The sequence below is a fragment of the Syngnathus leptorhynchus genome, chromosome 3 (assembly GCF_054491065.1).
Source record: "Syngnathus leptorhynchus isolate UIUO chromosome 3, UIUO_Slep, whole genome shotgun sequence".
Taxonomy (NCBI): Eukaryota; Metazoa; Chordata; class Actinopteri; order Syngnathiformes; family Syngnathidae; genus Syngnathus; species Syngnathus leptorhynchus.
Window position 1 is genome coordinate 10,222,030 of NC_141197.1, and position 23,827 is coordinate 10,245,856.

Here is a 23,827-nt window from a genome sequence, read left to right on the forward strand (position 1 = left end):
CAACTTTCTCATCTTGCCACGTCAGACAACCTTAGTCATGCGTTTGGTTTCATAATGACGTTTTATTCCGAAGAAACTGAAACCTGTTTAAATATAGATAAGGCTCACACTTGTAATTAGAGGTGATTATGGGAGGCTCAAACTCGTGACTCCGCTTATCACTTGTACCAAGAGCAGCATGGCCCCTGATAGTGGGCATCACATGCTCAGAGTGGTACATGATGAGTACCATTTTGAAAACGTCTCATGACAAGGTGCTTCTTTCCAGTCAACACAACAACACAAAGTTGGATTGAGGATCATTTATTGACGTATGCATCCATCCTCTGAATATATCCATCCACTCTGCAGAGCGTAGGCCGTATAAAGCAATAAATAAGCTTGATAGAAAAATCATGCCAGCATTCAATGCCGCCAGTTACAAAGTTTAACTTTTTTTTTTTAAGTTTAAAGATCACAGCAGTCAGATAAATAAGCTGCCAGGAAGAAACTTAAGGCGAGCCGGACTTCAAGCAGGCTGGGCTGAATACGTGCTTCTCTTTAGCTGATCATGTGACCTGAAATACAGAATAATAACAAATGTTTATTACCAGAAAAACATTTACGGAAGGAAAGATTGTCTTTATACTGTAGAATGAAAGATACCTTTGTTAGAAAGAATGTTGGATATTATTCAGGATTTCTCCATAGACAAAGTTGAACAGTTGTTCCTTTGACTTGGTTCCATCTAGCTGCACTGTAGTGACAAAGAATATTAGCACTGATGTTTTTTTTTTTTTTTTTTTCAAACAAGGATTTTCGACTTAATAAAAGATGAGAAAGGACACTTACAAACATCAACGTTCATCCTCTCCATGATGTTCTTGTGTTTCAAGTACATGGGCCAGACGTGGCCGTCAAAGAGGCCGGGGGGGTCTGGCACCGTGTAGTTCCTTGAACTGTAGTTGACAAACAAGAAGTGTAAAATTTGTCTTCATTGTGCCATTCTACATTGAAATTTGGGGGGGGGGGGGGGGGGGGTTGTCAAATAGTTCCAAAGATTGCTGTATATAAAATATATTTATATTTGAACATTTGTGAATGGGAATAGTTGCCAACGTGCCTGAATGAGCTGAAGGTCACAATGTAAACTATGTCTTCATTTTAGAGTCTTACTTTTGAAACTAGTTCCTGATTACTAATAGTACTACTAATTGGATACTTACCACCTCCTCTTTTTGCATTCTTCATAGGGGATGGAAAAAAAGAACCTCTGGTTCAGCACGTCGATCAAAGGTCTGCAGAAAAGCAAATTCAGCGACCTTCTCTTAGCCGCCAAGAGACGTCACAGGACAGGAATGTAAGTGAGGAATGTGTCTTTACTGGTAAGTGTAAAGCAGGAAGCCCTCCACAATGAGGATGTGAGTCTCCTCTTTCTGGTTGGACTTGGGGAGAATCTTCGTGTCCAGGACGTTGTTGACACCGTGAGACTTCTCAAACTTCACCGGGTTCTCCAGCCATGCGTAGATGGTGCTCATCATGGCGTCCATATCCAAAGCACTAATGACTAGAAATGGATAGGAAAGGTGCACATATGAAAAGCTGATTTTTTTATAGTCCACAAAGCATGCATGTTGTAAATGAGAAGACACACATATCCTTACAAACACAAGCTTACCATCATACTGTTTAAAGCCATCTTCAACTGCAATCTGATCTTGGGGCTGAAACATACATTGATAAGATGTACCAAGGTACATACACTAGTGCTATATGCTAAATGGAAGGCTTTAGAATTGGGATTAAATCTAGTAACACTATGGTAATAGCCCATCAACCCGTGCTGGTAATCCTGATCTTTATACCTAACATTTAAAGAAAACAAAGTTTAGGCTCACCTTGAAGAAGTCATCCTGGTGTACCACACAGCAGTTGGGCAGGCTCTTGATCAGCCGGTCGGTGAGGGTAGTTTTCCCTCCATTTGTTACGCTAAATGAAGCACAAATAAAAAGTTAATGATGAACCAATAATGAAAGACTAATAATTAACATTTCTATATACTATAACTATACAATGATGGCACTTTAAGAACCATTTTATTCATTTTTGAAAATTGGTGATCAGAGTTCATAAACATGCTATTTTGGTTTCAAAAATGCCCAAATGTTAGGAAACAATTCCAATTTAGGATAGTCAATTTTAACATGCATCTTTATGTTGTGTATTATCTATTGATGCTGAGCACCATTAGCATCAGCTAAACAATGGGAAGGATAACCAACGCTCGTTTTCACGCATGACCATCATTTTAACTCCGGATAAACACCTAACGAGAAATGTGATCGATCATGCAAGCACAATGCAGCACTGAGCTACATCCAGAAGACGAGAAGAGCGCAGATGTCACGACCGCTCCCCCACGTGTCATGGCCTAAACCCGGCTAGCTTAGCAAACCGCCCCGGCTTCATTCATTTCCTTTACTCACCCGCCAATGCCAATGATGTACTTCATGATTTCCGTTGGTGGTAGAAAACAAGATGGCACGAAGTCAAAAACGCCAAAAGACAGGTGATAAGTGATCGGACGGAAGAAAGCTTAAAAAGAGAAGGTTACAAGAAACGTCAACTACTAGACTCATCCATGGTACTTGATTTTTTGGAGTGTGTAAAGTCAGCGAGGTGTTGCGCGGACGCGGGCTTCCACCGAGAGAGGATCTCGAGCTACTTGACACTTGCACACGTACTCCACGGAGTCAGACGATTGGCTATTTAACCACTTGCTCTGGGGCGACGAAAGGGATCTCGGCCAATTAGAAGCGTCTACCAACCGCAGACCCCGCCCTCTAAAACCCCGCCCTCATTCACACGCGTGGAGCTGCAAATTTCCAACCACAATGGGTTTATAATAAAATATAAATAAATATATCTATAATAAAATAAAAAAATTAAAAAACGGCTCTCATTTTCATCACTTGAATTGCTTAAGCATTACAACTACTCGTTACCTATTGCGTCTATTATATTTCTGACCTTTGTTGCCTCCATACTAGTTCATTTCACCATCTTTTATTTTATCATTTTATTATTTTTATTTTAGCATCATTTATCATTTTTATCATTTATTTCATGTTATTGACATCCTGCTTGACGCGTCCAGCTTTAAGTCCACGTACTAGTAGGTTTTTGCACCCATTTGTAAATCAATCCAGCAAACCAGTAGAACCACTATTTCTTTAGACCCCCAACACACACACACACACACACACACACACACACACACACACACACACACACACGCACACGCACACGCACACGCACACGCACACGCACACGCACACTCGCACGCACGCACGCACACACACACACGCACGCACGCGCGCACGCACGCACACACACACACACACACACATACTGTATGAGATTATGCATACGAGTATGCATACCAGAAAGACAACTGTACATATTTGGCGGGGCAAAACTGTGCACTCGTTGAAATCTTAGAACTACTAGTTTAACACTCGATGTGGAGGACTCAAGAATGTCACAAGTAGTACTAAACGTTTTGCACCACTAATTAAAAGTACCGCTGTATATACTAAAATAACTGGCAAAAATCCCTGACATTCTATTGAAAGAGAATGTTTTCAATTTTGTTGTATGAAAATGATAGCACAGCTCAATATTGTGTTTAGTTATTTCCCTTAAAATATTAGCCTAATTTAAAAATGATAAAAAAAAATCTAGGACAATTAGTATTTGAAGGTTTTACTTTATCGTGCAGTATAGTTATAGAGTAAGTGAAGTAAAATGTGATTTCCTTGGTATTTTAACAATAGGCACTCAATTTTGTGCCACTCATGGACTTCTTGGACAGTGGACTTCTGTCAGTCTGTCTGTTTGCTGGCCGTGAGTCTCTATCCCAGGGATGTCTAACTCTTTTTTTTGTGGACCTTCTTCTTTGACTGTCAACCCAAATAAATGTATGAGCACCTCATATTATATACACTAAAAGCTACAAAACAAACTGACAAATAACTCGTTTTCAAATCAGACAAGTAAAAACTGGTCAAATATAAAAAAACAACAACAAGATATTAAAAGTGAAGACAATTTGCCCTGGCTCACTCAATCCTGACATATACACTTTATTACCCATATCCGATATGGCAGTACATTGTAGAGCTGACTATAATTAGGCAGATATTCTCAGTTTATTCAAAATATTGTCCTTACATGAACCTGTAGAATGCAGATACGCTCATTCGAAAAAAACAGAAAGATAGTGATTCAAAGAACCTTATCATGAGACAGAGAAAACTTGCGTCCTTATATGGCAAGAGGCCCGGCACAAATTCATCATCAAAATAAAAATGGGTGAAATGTTCTGCTTAACTCATATTCCACAAATGCAATATTGATGAGTATCCCGTGTTTAGCCGTGTTGGGGCACATTCAACAGATTATTGTAAAGACAATTTTAGGGTTGACTTCCACTTGAACCCATTTTCCACAAACACAATATGAATCTGAATACAGTGTTTAGTCTCGTCAGGGCATATAGAACATGATCTTATTCTAAGTTTGGGATATTAAAGAATTTGAAAAAATAATAATAATTTTTGTAATATTTCATCCACTCACCAACTTTGAATGGGATTCAGGAACTTAAAGATGTTAATATTGGAATTGCTACATTTTAATCAATTCCCATTTGCATTTATTGTACTATTCATACAGTAGTCACATGTAGGCCAGAAAGAAAAAATACTGAACATCCGTGCCGTGAAATGATTTCAAGTGTTGCGTCTTACATCACATGTCCCACATACATGAGAGATATTACAGGCGCCATTAACCTACTTGACAGACTGTACATGGAGTTCACTTATCATTCTGTGCTACTTGGTAGAGACATTTCACTCCAGACATCCAGTTTTCGCATCAGATAATCATCGTTCAGTCTCTATATTTTAATCGTATTTCACAAAACTATATTCGGCACAACTAAAGTGCATGTAGGTTTGATGTTTCATGTGTTAACATAAGTATTATGTAAATGTGCATTATATTTGAAAACACATCATCCACTTATTTGCTCTGCTGTCAAAGCAGAGCACCATGCATTTGAATTCTAAGAAGACATATCCATTGGCATATGGATTGAAGTAGATCACAGGTGTCAAACTCAAGGCCCGGTGGCCAGATACGGCCTGCCACATCATTTTATGTGGTCCGCGAAGACAAATTGTGCATCAAATTTGTGTGTCATTATGTACTAGAATTGCAAATTGTCTTCACTTTTAATATCTTTTATTTTTATTTTTTATATTTGACCAGTTTTTACTCGTCTGATTTGAAAACGATTTATTTGTCTGTTTGTTTTGCTCATACATTTATTTGGGTTGACCGTCATATTGGCCCTCCGAAAGAAGCTATGACTACAATGCGGCTCGTGGAAAAAAAAAAGAGTTTGACACCCCTGAAGTACATCAATCTGTCACAGATACACTGATAACATCTAATCTGAAACCATCTATTGAATAGTGTCACACTACTGTACTTTGACCATTCTCAGAATAACTACTGTAAGTATTCAGTCGAAAAGAGGCCTTTTGACCATCTCACATGGTTTGAGATTGAGAGGATTATTTTTTTTATTTAGAATGCTTAGTAACATTGTGATTTGGCTTGTACAGTGAAGAATGAAGGACCTTTCCACTCACTGTTTTTCTAAATGGTTTGACTGCCCCCAAGTGGACATTCAGTCACATACATTTTTGGTTATCAAGTTTCTCTCTTGGAAACCAAACAAGTTTTTAACTGTCTGTGTCCCCCCCCAAAAAACATTCTTGCTAAACACACATGAAAAAACAAACATAAGCCATTATTTTTCAAAGGCGACTAATATATCTTTATGTCAATCAGAGTTGACATTTATGGTTAACGGGATTTATGGAAAATGGGCTTTTCAATTGTTTGCAAACAAATAGTTGGGTCTCTGGAACACTGTATCTGTGTTTGGTGATGTGCCTGCTGCATGTGCCTCATAGACTGCACACTACTTGACAAGTGTAATTTAGTGGGTTGCTGATAAAGTGCTGACTCCATGATGGAAAATCAATGCTGTCTTTGAGGGGCCTTGCTTCAGTTTGCGCTTCCTTTTTTTTTTTAAAGACCCTTTTTAAGACTATCTGTCTGTCTGTCTGTCTGTCTGCCTGCCTGCCTGCCTGCCTGCCTGCCTGCCTGCCTGCCTGCCTGCCTGCCTGTCTGTCTGTCTATCGATCGATCTTGTCTGTCTGTCTGTCTATCTGTCTATTGATCGATCTTGTCTGTCTGTCTAAATGTTTAAATGTTTAAATGGCTGTCCGTCTAAATTTTTAAATGTCTAAATGTCTGTCTGTCATAATGTCTGTCCGTCCGCTTGCCCGCCCACCCGTCCATAAGCATGAATGTGCGCGTAAGCGGCGTTTGGCCCTATTGACAGCAAGCGCTGTTCTTCCATGTAACAACACACTGTAATTGAAAACACACTTTAGTGACAGCATGTATTCAAAAGTCATGATTCATTTTTGGTTGACAATACATTGCAAGAAGGAATACTCTACATTTAAAGGGAGGTCATTATCTAGTTTCCCTTTTATGACTTTTAGCACGCTCAGCATGGGGAGGCTCTCAGAGGAAAAGACAATATCATTGAGTCACCTTGCTGAACCCTTGGCAGCCCAGAGGCAGGAATCCAGCTGAGATTATATACTGCAGAGGTGCACTTGTCTATGCATACATACACTGTAAACAGAACGTGAATTATTTTGTGTGGGTACATTCATGTGTGCATAAGTACTGCTGCTGATAAATCACATCAAGGTCAAAAATATGAAATTGGATGAGCTGCGACATCAGATGGTTACAAAACATTGAGTCTGGTTAAGAAGCGTTGAAAAAGGCCATAATTGACTCATGAACATAATCTTTATTAATGTTGCACAATTATAATGAACCTTATGCACAGAAATGCCATTGATGGAATGTTAGACTGTAGCAAAATCAGCCATTACATTTGTAACTAATATTTGAATCCCGTGACTGCTGACAGAAACCTACAGTCGAGGTTATCTAGTTTCTTCCTGCACTGAGATGCCCCTTATCCTATTTCTCTATCCAAAGGATATAGCGTAAACAGAAGCAGTCAGGATATATAGGAGATGCTGCGCTCTGCACTCACAAAGCCCAAAGTGAAATGAAGGGGCAGCTCTGGTAAATAACACTGTTTAATGCAGTGTAAGCACATGTCAGAAAAGGCTCTCTCCTCCAAACAAACACTACAAAGAAGATGATGCAGCCAAAAGCTTCACTAACTGAATTGTACAACACTCATTCCCTTCCTGTTGATGTATGCGTGCATGTGTTTTAGAGTCACCCTGTAGAAAACAATTAAACAATTAAACAAACAAACAAACAAACAAACAAACAAACAAACAAACAAACAAACAAACAAACAAACAAACAAACAAACAAACAAACAAAGGTACAACTTCTAAAATGCAATTCTCAAAATTTAATGTGTCAGGACCAATTCGTCTTGATTGTTTTTGTTCACTCGTAAAGGTGCAGCATTTTTTTCCCTTTACGATGGCAACTTCGCTCATTAAAACTAATACAAACAAACTTCTGTAAATTACACATGGATCGGTATCACATTGGTTTTGACTTTTATTGTCGAATGATGAGCGTGATCGGGTGACTCCACTCTTTCAAATATGTTACTTTGACTGAAGCGACAAATGTCAAAATCGATTTGCAGGAAAGCCTCAACGCTTCCTTCCAACCCGCCCATCTCATCGCTGGTACGCGTTGCATGGTGCTGGAAGCTCTGCACATGCAACAACGTTCAAACAGCTTTCCCATAACATACAGCAATCGCTGCATCTGCAGAGCGCAGTCGATGGCGCCTTCGTTTCTCGGCCCCTTTAAAAGTATGCGGCTTTAGCTGTGGGGATTACTTGCGCTCCGTAGACAAGTCGGCGGAGCGAGAAGGGGACGAGGGGGGAGAGAGAGAGAGAGAGAGGGACGTCGAGGGGGAGCGGGAGTCGAGCCGGAGAGGTGCAATCATGGCGGCACCGCTCGGACGGGACACCCTACCGGACCACTGGTCCTACGGAGTTTGTAGGGATGGCCGCGTGTTTTTTATCAAGTGAGCTACTTTTCAGTAGTTACCGATTGTCACTTGTTGGGATGCAGACCGCGAGGTTTGTTCTAACATCGTCCACGATAAGTAACAGGTGTCTTTTTTTTTTCTAGCGACAAAACTCGCGGTACCACTTGGCTTCACCCGCGTACTGGCGAACCTGTTAATTCCGGACACATGATACGTTCAGGTACGCTGCAGATTGTCCGAATCGCAGATTGCTTGCAGGGGATTTGGTGCACGGCTTGTGTAATTTTGATTCGGTGTTTTGTTTCCTTTCCAGATTTGCCGAGAGGATGGGAAGAAGGCTTCACGGAGGAAGGAGCCAGCTACTTCATCAAGTGAGTGACTTGTCGTTGCATTGTTTGGCTGTTTGAAATGCGATACCGTTTTTGTATTTTAAGTGTTTACCGTGTGTAGTTCAGGCACGTCTGGAATGCCAGGTTCGTCCTCAATTGCTGATGCTGCAAACATGTCGAGCAATCTAGTTTGAGTTGAGAAACAGAAACACACTAAGGAGTGCCACTGGGTTGGTGACAAATAATTACTGCTTGCGGTGTGACTAAAAGTAGCAGCCTAAGCAGAGCAGGAAGAAGGAAATTAAAATTCTCCTCACATGCTCCATGCAGGACCTCTACTCTCCATTAGGTAGGTGTGGAGGTTTTGCGCGTGTGTGCGCGCGTGTGTGTGTGCGTGTGCACGCGTGCGTCTTTGAGAGTGAGAAAGAGAGAGAGAGAGAGAGAGAGAGAGAGAGAGAGAGAGAGAGAGAGAGAGAGAGAGAGAGAGAGAGAGAGAGAGAGAGAGAGAGAGAGAGAGAGAGAGAGAGAGAGAGAGAGAGAGAGAGAGAGAGAGAGAGAGAGAGAGAGAGAGAGAGAGAGAGAGAGAGAGAGAGAGAGAGAGAGAGAGAGAGAGAGAGCGAAAGAGAGACTATAAAGATTGCAGGAGAGAGGTGTGACCTTGTGCTGACAGAGATGTATAACACGATTGCATTATTGAAGTGGGGAGGACAGATTTTCCCAAAGTCACAAACTATTGTGTGATTTGTTTTGGCCTTTTTTCAATCGAAGTGTTTACTGCTGTCAAAATCACCATTAGCACAGTGACATGCATCCTTTACAACTTTTGAAAGTGAATGACAGTGTGCTGTATATTTGGTCACATGCCTGTCATTCATTCCAACCAAACAGCACTTTGGAATTATTCCCTTTTTATTTGTGTGTTTTTTAGCTTGTATTTTTTTTTTATCTTCTTTTTTTGTTGCCCTGATCGGTTGGCACTTTTAAATTTCGTTGTACATGTGTGACAATAACAATAAAGATCTATTCTATTCTACTCTATTCTATTCTATTTCACCAAAGCACATATTTAATATTTTTTTTAATATATATTCTTTTAAATTTCATAGCCACTAAGAGAGGCAACGGGGTGACAATAAATGAGTCATTGTGACTATTTTGAGAGGTTGTTTGCAATGATTGATCACCCGATCCACTGAGTGATGATCGCCACTTATGATCCGCACGCGCGACAATTCAGTCCGTTTTGGCCGTGTGGCCGCAGTGTGTGGTAGGCCTAACATTGTGTAATATTGCAAGCCTTTGGTCGTTTGCCTTTTGCCACCACCATCGATCACTTTTATGTCACTAATTTGAACTTTATTATGTCCATGTGGGAGAAACCCTTTTCCATGAGTGAAACAATGACAGCAAAAGATCAGTGTGATCATCATAAAGAACAATCAATATGTCCATCATGATGTCCATCATGAAGGGGAATCAGTTTGTCCAACTATCGTATTTTTATGTTATGCTTCGTCCACATCATGTAATGCGGTGGCATACTTGTGTAATTTATCATATAACATCCTAGCACGATCAGTTCCATCGAAAAAATTTTTGTCAGGTAATGGAACAAAAAACACGATATTATAGCAAAATAGTGAAAGAAATTGGAAAGACATGAAATTGGTTTGATAAAATGTCCACAAATGTTCTTTGTAATAAATTTTCATCCGGCTCAGGGGCGACCATATTGCCACTTACCGAAAACGACATTACTGTTGTCAAGTCTCAATTCCAACCACTCTTGGCTCACCTGTTTTTGAGCTTTGGTCAGGTGATGTTTGCAAGCTGACCTGTTTGCAAGCTGGCACTGCGATGTCATCAAATTGACTATGCATAAAAGCGGGTGAATTTTGTTGCTTCACTAAAGTTCCACAAATACAATATGAATTAAAATGCCGCGTTTAGACTAATGGGGGCACATACAATATAATATTAAAAATAAATCTTTTGGGTTGACCTCCTCTTTATCAAAACAAGCACAAAAGAACACTTAAATCACTATCAGGCCCGGAACATCTTTTGCAATGCTACCCTCATGAACAATACCTACTGAATTATGATATAGTGCTCTTAGCTCTGCATCACTTATTGAACACACAATAAATAACCTTTAGGTCCCAAAGCCACATCATTATTGACAGAGCTATTGCCTGACCCCCAATAATAATTATCACTGCATCAAATGTTCAACCCTACCCACGCAAGCACTGCGTTGCGTCTTGGTGAAATGGTGCTCATTCTGGAGACATAACCACTGTCTGCAGTGGCAGCAGAAAGCTCACTGCTCTGGGGAAGAAAGATTCTTTGCTCCCAGTTATGCTGCGGGCAGACTCGACTGCAGTAGAATCACATCTAGGCAGAGGTGTGACAGGTACTGAGAATTTTTTATTTATTTATTTTTTATAAAGGTACCCGCTTGCTGCAGGCAGAGTTTACTGCAGTACAATCACATCTGGGTAGAGGTGGTAACGGTACTGGAAAAAAACCACAACAAAAAATGTAGAAGTACTGATTTGACCCTAATTAAAAGCAAAAGAAAAAGAAGAAATTTTCTCAAGTGCAAAAGTACAAATTAGATTTGACTGTCCGTTATAATACAATACTTAAGGAAGTCTCCCAGCCCCTATAATTTAAATTTTTTTACTGGAGGAAACAGGCTTCCAGCCCCTGTATTCTTTTTCTTTTCACTGGAGGAAACGGTCTATCTTTCCTGTCGATTTTTATTTTTATTTTTAACTGACCATTTACGTCATTGACGTTAATACTTCCTGGTTCATGTTTGTCCCTGTTTTTCTCTTATAATGCACAAGGATAACCATACCTGGGGATGCCGTTTTCTCAAACAATCAAGATCTAAAAACAGTTGGCTTTCCCTTTTTCTTTACATATTATGCATTAGCGTATTTTTTTATGTCGTGATGTCATCGAGTGATTTCTAAAGAAAATATTTGGACGTAGTACAAAGTAGAAACTACAGATATTTGTGTTCAAAAGTGGAGAGTCAATGTAAAAACACACAAATTTAGATCAAATCAACTTGGGTACAGTAATGGACTATCCCACCTCTGCTTCTAGATAAATGTAATTTTTATTGCTAGATTCTCAGGTGACAAACACATGAAAAAGTAAAAGTCTTGACAGTCAGCAGCAGACAGCGCTTTGTCACTGCCATCTATAAATAATTGGATATGCAAGCCAGGTTGTTTTCTAGTCTGACAGGCTTTATAAGGCAGTGGGTATTCAAATGACTTGTTCAAGGTTGGTTTGTTGCATCACCCTTAATCTTGTCATGACCCAAACAGTTTTATATCAACTTGACTGCAGTTTGTCTGGTTTATTCCTGCCTGATAAGATGTTTGTTCTCTGCTGATATAAAGTTTACTATACACATTACGAGATTATGGAAGTGCGGAATTGTTTGATAACAATAGTATATGTTGTGACATTTATTGTGTGCGGAATACAGATGTATTTGTTCTTTCTTCTGCCCTGCAAAAAGATGGCATGGAGTAATAACTCACGGTAGCCAAAAGGTCAAGCCGATCAATTTAGTTAGCTACATATTGTGCAGATGGTTTTGTGAAAGTTTCTTTCTCAGGCTGGAGTTAGCGGTTTACTGCATCAATTTATTTATTTCAAGCTGTGATTATTTGCGTTTGTCGGGCCGATCCAGATGATGTCAGGCTCGAATGGACGATGTAGAGTTGATCTGTTAGTTTGTGCTTCAGTCTCATCGGCAGATATCTGATACATAATGTTTTTTTCATCTATATCGTGAAGAGTTCGGATTGTAATGTATCAAAAGATTTATCTTTCAATGCCGGGTGCTTCAACAACCCGTTTATTAAATTAATTAACAGTTAGCTATGGCCCAAAAAAAAAAAAAAAAACTGTCACAAATGATTGAACTCTAACAATTCACAATTGCTGGGTCACAATATATTGTGTTCAGTTTTTCTGTGTGGCCTGATTCCAAATGTTATATTGCTGATTGCAATGTGTGAATATTAGATAAGGCTGAATAATGCTTCCTTTATTGTCCATTTATTCATCCATTCATCTTCCAAACCGCTTATAGAATAATAGTATCACAAACATAGCTGGTGAGTCCACTTTTTGGTGAGACGATGGCCAGACTCCAATGACTACTTAGCTGTAGTCATAGTGAGCCGTAGCCATGGTAAAAACTTCAGTCAAGTTGGCTGTACACTCATGACTACATCACTGAAACACGGAAGACACTTGAACTTCCTTGAACACCAGTGTTTCTTATTAAATTGAAACCGTTTTCCAGCAGCCGTAAAGCTCTTGAAAAGCCTGCCTATACTTCTATTTCCAGTCATCTTCAAATGAATGTTAGATAACAGGCAAACAAAAGTAATCACACTGAGCTATAACAGACCAAATAAACATTGATATGCTTATTTTTAAATATCCTTGTGACGTTGTTAAAATCTAGTGAGGCATTTTGCTATTGTAATAACATTTCCCTGGCTTTGTTGTATTCCTAAATATACAGAAAAAGAGCAATTTGAAAGTTGTATGTAATTATACCCCAGTATTTCAAGCAGCAACTAGTTTAGGTTGTCCCCAGCCTACTGCCCGATGACTTCTGGGATAGGAAAAAGCGGTTCAGAAAATGGATGGATGGATGGATGGATGGATGGATATTTCAAAGTGTTAAGTGTATGTACCAGCACATTTCACACATGACAATACATTACAATTCGCCTCGCATGATGAGCAAAAGTGGGAGCCCACACAAAGAGAATCCCGGGAGCCCATGACTCCTTCAACACACCGTTAACCAGCACAGTCATTCTTTTAGCCACCATTCAAAGGTTGTGTCTAGGGGATACGGCAGGAACGCAAATAACTGCAAAGTCAAGGGCACAGCTAAGGAAATTAAAATGTTTTTTTGTTAAAGCAGATACACCCCAAATATTTGACAAAAGAGTGCCTCTAATGCATGATGGACCAAAGTTCGCTATGTTCACATTATCATCCAGACATATTGTATGTTAAAGGTATGAGTATAGTGTTGGCATATGCCTCATCTACCAAGCGATATACAAAAGTGATTGTATCAAAGATCACATTTAAACCTTTGCTGTTGATTGGACTGAGTCGGTGTGAAAACCGGATCTCGTTGTCCTTATTTTTATAGGACACTTATGAATCGCTCCTTTGGGAATTGGTGAGTGTAAGCTGAGTTTGACCTTAACTCCTAACTCTTTTGAGAGACAATTTCTGTTAACGTGACCACTCGTGGCAAGAGAATAAAGGAAGAGAATAAAGTATTTTTTCAGAGTTTAGCTCAGATAGTTAACTTGATTAATTGTAGATGTGAATGATGCCAAGTTTCTTCATCCGTCCCATGCGTATCTTAGCTAATTAGACATCTGTGTCACTTGATTAAGAGTGTTGTATGCTTTAAACTGCTGCACTTAGCCAATTAAAGTTCAAAAGGGAAACGGTACATTTTTTACTACTTTGCACTTAAATTGTGTTCGATTTGATAGGTTAATAATGACAAACAGTAAACGTTTAAAGAATAGTCAACATTTGTCACGCATGAATTGCATGATCGGAGATTTCGCAGTTCCTTTTCAATGTACTTTTCTGGTGTCGATCTCCATCCCATGTAGCTCTCTCCGCGTTGAATTTAAAGAGAATGAGGGGAGACACTTTGATTGGCTGGTTATCGGCTGTGCTTCCTCCCACAACGGCGCACGACGGCTTGCGCTATTCTATTCTAGGAAAATACCAAAAGAAAGAACACTCCACCCACAGTTAGACATCCATCCATCAAACAGATAATAACACATTTAATAATAACAAATTTTCTATTTGTGCTTGTCCTCATTAGGATAATGGGTGAGGCTATCTCAGTGGACTTTGGGTGATACTGGTTGCAAGACAATTGCATATACTAAGAACAACATAAAGATTGACATAGCCTTTGCTCACTACATTAATATTGCACCTTTGACAGCATTTGCTGACTCAGGTCTTTCTGAATATGATGCCACAAGTTTGGCACAACTTCAGTATATTTGTGCGGTTTCCCTTCAGTGCTGTTTGTGGCACTTCTTAAGCTCAGCCTCCATCGGTAGATTTAAATTACAGTGCTCTTCTAAAATCGGCTGTTCTATTCGATTGTCTTTCACATGTGATCAAATGGGCGATAAGTCGGACAAAGCATATATTGAGGTAGTTCAGGTTGAAAATAAAAACATAATTCATTATATGGCCCATAATGGAATATGTTAGTGTGCTGCCTGACTAGAATTTGATTATAAGGGTGTTTTTCTCTCTCTCTCTCTGCGTTCCCAAGGAAGTATCCTTGAGGAAGGGAGTCAACCCTCAGTTGTTCAATTTGTCGTCGGCGTGTGAATGAAGCAGCGGTAACATACATCATCGTCATCATTACGTGAACGGCCGACTGAGGTGACATTGGAAAATCCCACCTTGAAGCCAACGAGTCGCCGTACGAATGAAATCTGTCATATGGCATTATCTCCAGCACTCAGACCAAACTTCTGTCAAATATCTGAGGAAGTATAAATGATTACCATTTCAGGTCGAGTGATAATGTAGATTCATTAAAAATCAAGATCTATGAATGCTAAAAAAAAAAAGCCCTATTGAGTAGTTAAACGGGATATTGTGTTATTGTTATTGCGAAGATGGTCTGGAACAGAAACTCTGTGATGGAGAGGTGTAACCGAAGCAAAAATAATGAACAGAAGGTCCAAGTAGACCTAGATCGGTCAACTCGGAAGCAGTCAGGCACCGATTACGTGATTATTCTTTTTGATTGAATATGATACAGCAGTATCAGCTCACTTTGCAGAACTGGTGTGTGGCAGTGCAGAAGGAAGCGTTTGTTAACCACGAAGAAAGCAACCAATTGCTTCCGTCTCGACCTGCGATTGCTCTATCAATATTTTATTTTCTCTCTCTAGCGTCCCTGTAGGCACCAATCTTAATCCCCATTTAATGAAGGTCCCTCCTGTTGCAAACACAGCATTCTATCTCTTCCAATCAACCAGCTCAGAAAAGCTAGTTGTACATAAATGCACCAAATGACCTTTGTCTTTCTTAGAAGTTACAATTGAAGAAAAGAGCCAAGAACAAAATGAATGATGAGCCCAACTATTTCTGACAGGACCATTAAGCCGCTGCTTCCTCGTTTGAAACTCGCAAGTTGATGCACTACTTGCCAAATTCCCATCGTGGTACTCTGAGTTCTGAAGGTTAAACACATTTAAAGGTCGTGAAATTTGTTGTTTAACTGCTTCCATCATCCGTCTTTGCAATGCACAGACACTGCGACAAAATTTGTTTGCCTAAACACACTACTTTGATGCTAATGTTCCCTCTAATTTTATTCCCTGAGCATTCCTTGAACCACGGTGATCAACATCAGACATGCACACATCTGCTGTATCACACCTGTCCAAAACCTAAGATCATATTAAGTTACACGTTTGAGGTATGTTACAAAACAAAATAGTGAATAAGGATTTGTAGCGCAAATAAAATTCAGAATTTAATTTTATACTACTTTTATGTTACTTTTACTTTTTCTGAAATCAATGCAAGTAAATAGGAATTTACTTATACATTTTAATTAATTATATCTTACATGACTGCTATTTTTTTTATACAAAATACATATATGAATTGAAGACAAAGAGTGATGCTTTTCATTGCAATATGTGAAAAATGGTTGACAAGCTGAAACGGTTGCATATTATGATTACTATATTCATCGCTTGAAATGTTGAGCTGCTTCATTTGCTGATCATTTTCTCAAATTTATACTCTTTGGATGATGCTAAACATTAATATTTAAAGTTATGGCTGGTAAATGACTACATTCGTCATGGGCATCCAAATGACGATACGCCGAAGATGAAAATGCACAATTCCAATACAGTTCAGGTTTTAATTTTATTTTTATACATTTGCTGTGCTGGTTCTGAGAGAGCAGTGCACAATTGCGCATGCGCGCAGTTTAGACGGAACATTGCTTGGCACATGAATGACTGTATTAATCACATAAGGCCATGAAACTATGCACATGCGAATTGTAATTGTCTTCATAACCACTGAATTGCCTCATGGTGATGTAAATCATCCTCTTTCACATTTACTCTGATTTATTTTCCATTTATATATCCATCCACCTCAAACCATGTTTAACGACAGGCTCGCACTGACAACTGTAGCCAAGCAAAAAAGGAAGTTCTACCTGTGAGCATGTCTAGCTGCCTCTTGACTGTGTGTGTGTGTGTGTGTGTGTGTGTGTGTGTGTGTGTGTGTGTGCGCCCACCCTCTGATCTAATTCAGATGAAAGTTGCCGCATTCTGTCAGAGCCCAGTGTGACTGGAGCCACTGCAGAGAGAGAAGGTGCACTGTTCTTGTCTCACCTCACACGTGAGAACAGCAGTGATTAGTTAGCAGCCACAAAAGGTGCATTTGTTAGGTGATATCTCTGAGACTGCCTGTGATTTAGTGGCGAGTGTGACGGTTTTGGTCTTGGATGAATAGAAAGGATTCGGTTCAGCATGTGACTTCAAATAATTACTTACGAGAAGTAGGAATAATGAGTCGAATCTTTTGTCATAAAATTAGTCGTCCATGTGGAATTGATTGTTGCTTAACTCATTCACTGCTGTGGACGTTTATATACTTCAATTGGAATTTAACAGTTTACTGCCACCAATTTATGTATTCACCAAGTATGTTTTTTATAATGGGTTATTATTAAGTTTGGAGCCCAAGCTTGGAGTAATAATACGCGTAGCTATCACTGATATCATTTCTCAAAGGCAAAACAACTCACTTTTTTTTTTAGGTATGGTTTCCAAAAGATGCAAAGTGGATTACATAGCCTGGTTATCATTAGATTATACATTGAAATAGTGTAAATTGTCCAGTTCTGTTATTTAGTGCAGTTATTTTGTCCAGTTTCATTTTTATATTCCGCATGATAGAGTAAAAGAAATGTATGCCCTCTGTCAGGAATATTGCCAGACAGTTTTTTTCCCCTCCAAATTGCATTTCACTAAGATCCTGTTCATTGATGTGTGAGTTGCGAAAACTGTTTGTCATGATTACTTGACTCACTCAATATTGTTGTGGAATGGAACGGAATATTGAGTACAAAAGAGGAATGAACAGCTAATATGACTGATGAGGCTTGGTCTTTGGGTTTGTGCAATTTGTGCATCATTTGTTGAACTCAACTTTTCAATTCTTACAAATGAATCCACATGCAATGTTGTAAAGGGCTGCAAGTGCCAAGCTCATTCCTAACAGATAATCAATGATTTTTTTTTTTAACAATTGATCAGCCTCCAATCTGATACAACGTTCCCTATTTGCAAGGCACCGCAGCACCGGTGTGAATACGTGATGATGTCGATTAGAGGCAGATGGGATCTGTCAGCGCAAATGAGACCAATAAAGAAGCAAGTTGCTTTTCTGCATCTAGCCACTAGATATTGCTATTGAGGCTGCGAGAGTTTTATTTATCACGTGTTTTGGTCCTTGGGACCTCTGCTATTTTAAAATAGAACCCTGTGAAAGTGGCTGTCACTGTAAAATATGAACATTGACGCAGTGGTCCATTTGATGGATGGAGCGCACCCGCCCTCATCCACGCCTTATTGCTCTTATCTATACGTCTGTCTGTGGATTATTGACTTTTGTGGCAAGTCGGGCCCAATTTGCCACTCGGCTGTAGTCTGTCCTCCATCCCGGTCTCCCCGGCCCACCGGTGTCATCTGATAAGGGGAGATCGGGCGCAGACGCAACGTTTTGGTTGCAGACAGAGACCAAGGTCAGCACTTTACACAGAGGTGAGAGCTGCTCATCTTTGGTGACCAATAAGAATGTCGACTCCCGACGGACGGGGGCTTCCTCTTCCTTTTATCTTTAAACACAGAAAGTGGACACTGTTATCGTTTTATTCAACCCTGGAGAGGTTTAAGAGGGCTGTACAATGAAAGTGCAGGCAGTTTTACTCGCGGAGATCGAGAGTGGCCGAAGAAAGAGAGAGAGAGAGAGAGAGAAAGAGCGAGAGAGAGAGCGAGAGCTGCAACGGCAGCTACAAAGGATATTCCCATCAGGCATTACTCTTCACTGAGCTTCACACTAAAACAAAACAAGAGCAACCCACACTACATTTTGTCTGGACATGATAAGAACTTGAGTCGGATTGAGTTTTTCTAATTTTGATTGTTTAAGGGTGAGTTGCAATTTTCTGTTTAAAAGTCATATACACACACTTGCAGCTCTTAACTTTATGCACTTGGTTTTCTGTTAGAAAAAAATGCTTGGAACTGATCTTTACTGTGTGTTGTGCTTTATCAGTTAGGAACGTACCTTGAAAGTATGCCAAGAGTTATTTTATTACTTTATTCACTTTCACTCATGCCATGCTGGAGAAGTTGCAGATAACTGTGTTACTGTTGTGCAAATTGAACACAATGCTACAGAGCTGGAGCTGACTCACCTGAATGGAATGCAGCCATCATTATGGCCACTGTTGAATATTGGATTTTAGCAAAAACCTGTATAAAAAAAAAAAGAAGAAGTCAAGTTTCAGTCATAGTTGTTCCAAGTTTTTTATTGGTTGTCCTTTTACAGGATGTGCTAGCAATATTTGCGTTTTGATGTTTGGATCAAAAGAAGTATCCAGGAATTAATCTATAGTGAACATCATTTTAATCCTGTTGAATTTTTAAAACAATATATCCTAAACATTTTGAAATGTACAGTATGATGTTTTGTGTGGCAGCCTGTTGGAAAATTATTAAACAGCATGCATTACGACACATTTTACTAGGCAATGATTTATTTGCTCTTACGTTTTTTTTTTTTCTGTACTGTTTACATTCTGCAAAAGCACTTTATAAACATTGCAGCCACTCCTTCGAGGCAATGGCTGGGAAACATATATACTTTTCATTATCTTGCACTGTTACAAAATGGTATTGTTTGGATAGCTGGAATGCATGAAAAACAAAACAAAACTGTGCAAATTTGGAACACAGTCCATTCAAAGTCCTGCTTGAACTCTCAGTTGTCTGGAAATGAAAACTCAGACTCTTGCCATTCTAAATATTTTGACAACTATTTATTTCAAACATTCTAATCATTGGTCAAGTGATTTCCCTCCATTGAAACTGTGAAAAACATCATCTTCTCATCGGATTATTATGATAATATTCAATTCAGGACAGGGATTTGATGAGAAAAGTGCTTGTATTATCTGTTAAAAATCAAACTTGGTACAGACTTTCTTCCAAAATTAAAGGAGCGATTTCTTTGGCAAGAACTAGACTCATTTCATGTGCAACATAAAGTGGAGTCACAAACAACATATTATTGTAAATCATTTTCTGGGTTTGACTTCCTTAAGTATGAGAAGACGTTTAAGTTCTTCTTTGTCGCCTCGTTTTTTTCTTTTTGGGGGGGGGGTAAGCAAAAGATGAGGGCTGTACCTTTGAGGCATATTTACGCAACAGATTGTGTTTAAATGCTAAATTGTCTGACCTCAGGGGCGTTTGACTTTAGAATTTCCCATGTGCTTTAATCTGAATTGACTTCATCTGCCAGAAGCGTGACTGTATCCTTTGCTCTCACGACCTCTACATCCTCTTCTCTTGGCCAATGCACATTGTTTCTGGATGACTGCAGAGAGAATGGAGCAGAGAGGGCGTCCTGCTCGGGGAAGCATTGTGTTGAGGAGACACAGTTGTGATGAGAAGATGCGCGAGAGGGGGGGGGGGAATATAGGAGGGAGTGTGAGGCACTAGAGAGGAAGTACCTCTTCTTATTCTTCGGGGGCCTCTTAAAAGATCCCTCAATGAGGTTGACTGGTCTTAATGCCCATCACAAGGGTAATACCCCGGAGACGGAACAATCCAGTGATTGCATGTAATTATAGCTGCACCTTAGCAGGCTCACACGGGAGCAGTGGGAAGGAGGATGTTTTGAATGAATCAATGCCAGCGTGCTCAGCAGAGGACGTCAGCAGCTGTAGCGGCAGGAGCGGCGAAGTGAGCCGAGCGGCAAGGCGCGCAGCCACCATTGAGGAGAGCGCAGCAAATCACAGACCTGCCGCTAACATGTCGGGCCAACCAGGACGGTCCTCTCAAGTCGCTTACAAGAGGCGGCCGGTTTATCGCGCGGCTTCCAGGTGTGTATCTCACGCCCTCACCTCACGCTTAATTTATGGCTAAAGTGCTTTGGACTGCACGCCGTTAAATGTTAATGTGAGAGCATGGGATGGAATATAGCGGGCATGCAAGCTGATGCATCATTTGATTGTGTGGGCGAGAGGACAGCGAAGAGGTCTTCACTGCGGTGCCTCGTAAACACGGGTCACTGAGTGTTTTGCCATGTAAGAAGAACTATCTTCTCAAGGGATCTAAGGAGGCTCTTGTATATTGGTGGATACACTGCAGGTAGAGTGTGCTGCAGTCCAAAGCACTGGAGGGGGGGGAAAACAAACTTGAATATTGACGTCTGTCCTTAGCACAGCTGCTATTAAACCCCAAGCCGCAGACAGATATACAATCCCGTCATCTATCGTAAAACACTCAAGGGACGGGCACACAAATGTCCATCTATAGATCTGGAAAATTAACCGCCAACGATTACTTGTTCTATTCTAAGAAGAAGGAACTACGAATGAAAGAGTTTGTCCGCCTAAAATGAAATCTATTGGTAGAAAGGTTCTCTTTGTAAATGTAAATGCATTGTTTGTCACATTCAAATCAACTGTCACAACGTGAAGTAAATGCGATATACTGCCTCATGATGACAAATCAGCTTGTCATCGTGATCAGTCCAGCAAAAATGTTGTTCAGGATGTCCTCGCACCCAACTTTGCTTTTTGGTTAGGGTTAGGGATTGCAAGTTCACATTCTGTTTTGACGACTTAGGGAAGTCGAAATGAAACTAGAGTACACGGCGGTGCCTTGAGATACAAGTGACTTAGGAGTTACAGGTGACTTAGGAGTTCTTTGAGATAGGAGGCGTAGTTTGGCTGAAGAAAAACACATTACGTTCCACTTTCAGTTAGGTTCGAGTGTATATGGAAACTCTTTTATAGATCAATGGACATTTATGATGGATCGCAATGTCAGCCGGGCATTGAGGTTTCTGCACCCATTTATAAGCTATCTTGCAGTAGCCAGTGATCAGTGTAAAATGTCACCCAAGAGCAGCAGGTAATTCTTTAATAGGTATCGGGTCCATTTTTATGTGATGTGATTTATGCCGCGTGACTGAGTTAAAGCTGCTCTATCGTCAATACTGTTGGGATCTTGTGGCCAGCGGTCACTGTGGCTCATTTGTATGCTTAGTTGCCACAGGTCATGGCTTTGTTAACTGCAGCCATGAGTGTGCGGACTTGAAAAATGCCACACCTAAAATTGGCTCATGGGACATTACACCCAGAAATAGGGAGGACATTTCCTGGGAGACACCTTCCAAGAAAAGACATAATGGCGATGCTGAGCAGAAGGTTGCGGTATTTCAAAATGAATAGTCTCTTCACTGCTTATTAAAACGATGACCTTTTAAATTCCTGAGTTTCTGATAAGCGCAAATCACCCTTGTCAAGCAAATTCCATTAAAGGGGAGTGTTCAGCTAAAATATCACTTCTGCTCGCAAGACTGTTTTAGAGTTGTCCGACTGTAAGACCTTCTACCACTTTACTGACTTAATGAGCCTCGACCGTCTTCCACCATATACAGAGATCTAAAAATAACCAGTCAATTCAGTTATGCGCTCTCAGCCAAGTAAGCCAAACCTCCCCTAATGTATTTAATTAATCTGTTTAAATTGATTGCGCGATAGCCTGCCGGCGTCTGCGACCAAAATAAAGCAACAATGTGGGTGACCTACAGCCAAATGTATCTTGTTAATATCCCCAAATTTGATGCAGATTTAGATTCCAACTACAATTCATGGATGCGCTGTTCAATATCTTCTGTACAGTGGAGTTACGAGTGATCGATCAATGTTTTTTGACAATACTGTGGTTTTTCTCAGTATTTCGGATCATCTCCTTATTGTATATCTGTATATCTATAATACTAATGGTGTCATCAATCTGCATAATTTTTGCTTCTGCATTCTGCATTTTTTTTAATTTTAATTTGATAAGCTTTCCATTGTCATCTGTCTTTCTTTTAATAGTTTTTGTTGTAATCTAAAAACCTGATGGGATTATATGAACATTTTAGGTGTTTGATAGTTGTGTTTAGTGAATTGAACTATATATACAGTAGATTGTGTTGTATCTTTGGTAATAATGAAATGTGCTATGCAAAGAGCTAATTGAGTTTAATTAGTCGAATATCCAAGCTCAGAAGGGGGTCTAATGATGTGTTAAAATAAAAAATCACAAGGTCATACAGAATCCAGAGGTTTTTTTTTTTCGGTGTGATTTGTTTCGGATGTTGAGGGATTATGGGGATCAGAGATCAGAAAGATAATCTGACCAAAGACATATGGAATTTGTGTGTGCCAGCCGACCGGAGCCTGTTTGTCAAATAAGGGTTTGGTCAAATCAGACAGGGTTATGTTGCAGACAAGAGTGCAGAAAACAAGACGTCACGTGAAAGTGGCACTGGCAACCAGCAGGTAGGCCACATTTGTTTCTTTTAGCACACGTGCATAATTAGATGGATAATTCTGCTTTTATGCTGATTGATGTACAAACACAAAATATAACACACACTGTTGTGTACAATTTGAAGTTGGTCTCAAAGGTTGAGGACGAATAATATCCGTTTAGGGACCTCTGATTTGTGTGAATTTTGAAACAATGTTTTTTACATGATTGTTTTCATTATTATCTCTCAAAGACAAAACCAATGGAATTTTACAGTTTAGAATGTGACTGACCTGGAACATTATTGCAAAATTATACAACAGAAAAACTGACCACCGCTGTTATTTTTCAGGAAACAACTTGAAGCCTCACATGTACAGCCCAAATTGTATGGAAGATGCATGATTGCCTGAGCCGCTGTAGCTAAGTTTAAATAATATTAAGAGAGGAAATGAGACACAAAAGGAAAGATTGTGAATAGTTTCTCATTTATTGACTGTGCTCATGCATTTCGGCAACAGAGACTCTCCCTGCTTCGCTTTTTAGCCACAAGTACAGGCGCGTTGGGCGGAAATCTCGCTGCTCTAAAACATCATCAAAAATGAAAAAAAAAAAACCACCATGTTTGTTGTGCTATTAAGATTGCATCATTAAAAAAAATAAAACATTTTCAA

General features: G+C 39.7%; 2 protein-coding genes across 7 annotated transcripts in view; one reads left to right on the forward strand and one right to left on the reverse strand.

The window, feature by feature from the left end:
• Positions 1-287: 287 nt before the first annotated feature.
• Positions 288-2,723, reverse strand: mibp2 (muscle-specific beta 1 integrin binding protein 2). The gene is made up of 8 exons (XM_085908193.1): positions 2,466-2,723; positions 1,878-1,968; positions 1,658-1,703; positions 1,363-1,546; positions 1,206-1,277; positions 832-938; positions 646-736; positions 288-557 (listed from the first exon to the last, which is right to left on the reverse strand). The coding sequence occupies exons 1-7, from the start codon at positions 2,489-2,491 to the stop codon at positions 651-653; spliced, it is 612 nt and encodes a 203-aa protein (XP_085764319.1). The 5' UTR covers positions 2,492-2,723; the 3' UTR covers positions 288-557; positions 646-650.
• Positions 2,724-7,670: 4,947 nt separating this feature from the next.
• plekha7b (pleckstrin homology domain containing A7b) overlaps positions 7,671-23,827 on the forward strand; it is a 52,574-nt gene continuing 36,417 nt past the window's right edge. For all 6 annotated transcript variants that reach the window (XM_085908291.1, XM_085908293.1, XM_085908295.1 and 3 more), the window contains exons 1-3: positions 7,671-8,170; positions 8,278-8,354; positions 8,448-8,505. In XM_085908291.1, coding sequence (XP_085764417.1) covers positions 8,088-8,170; positions 8,278-8,354; positions 8,448-8,505 — 218 coding nt within the window. In that variant the 5' untranslated portion in view covers positions 7,671-8,087. The remainder of the gene's footprint in view (positions 8,171-8,277; positions 8,355-8,447; positions 8,506-23,827) is intronic.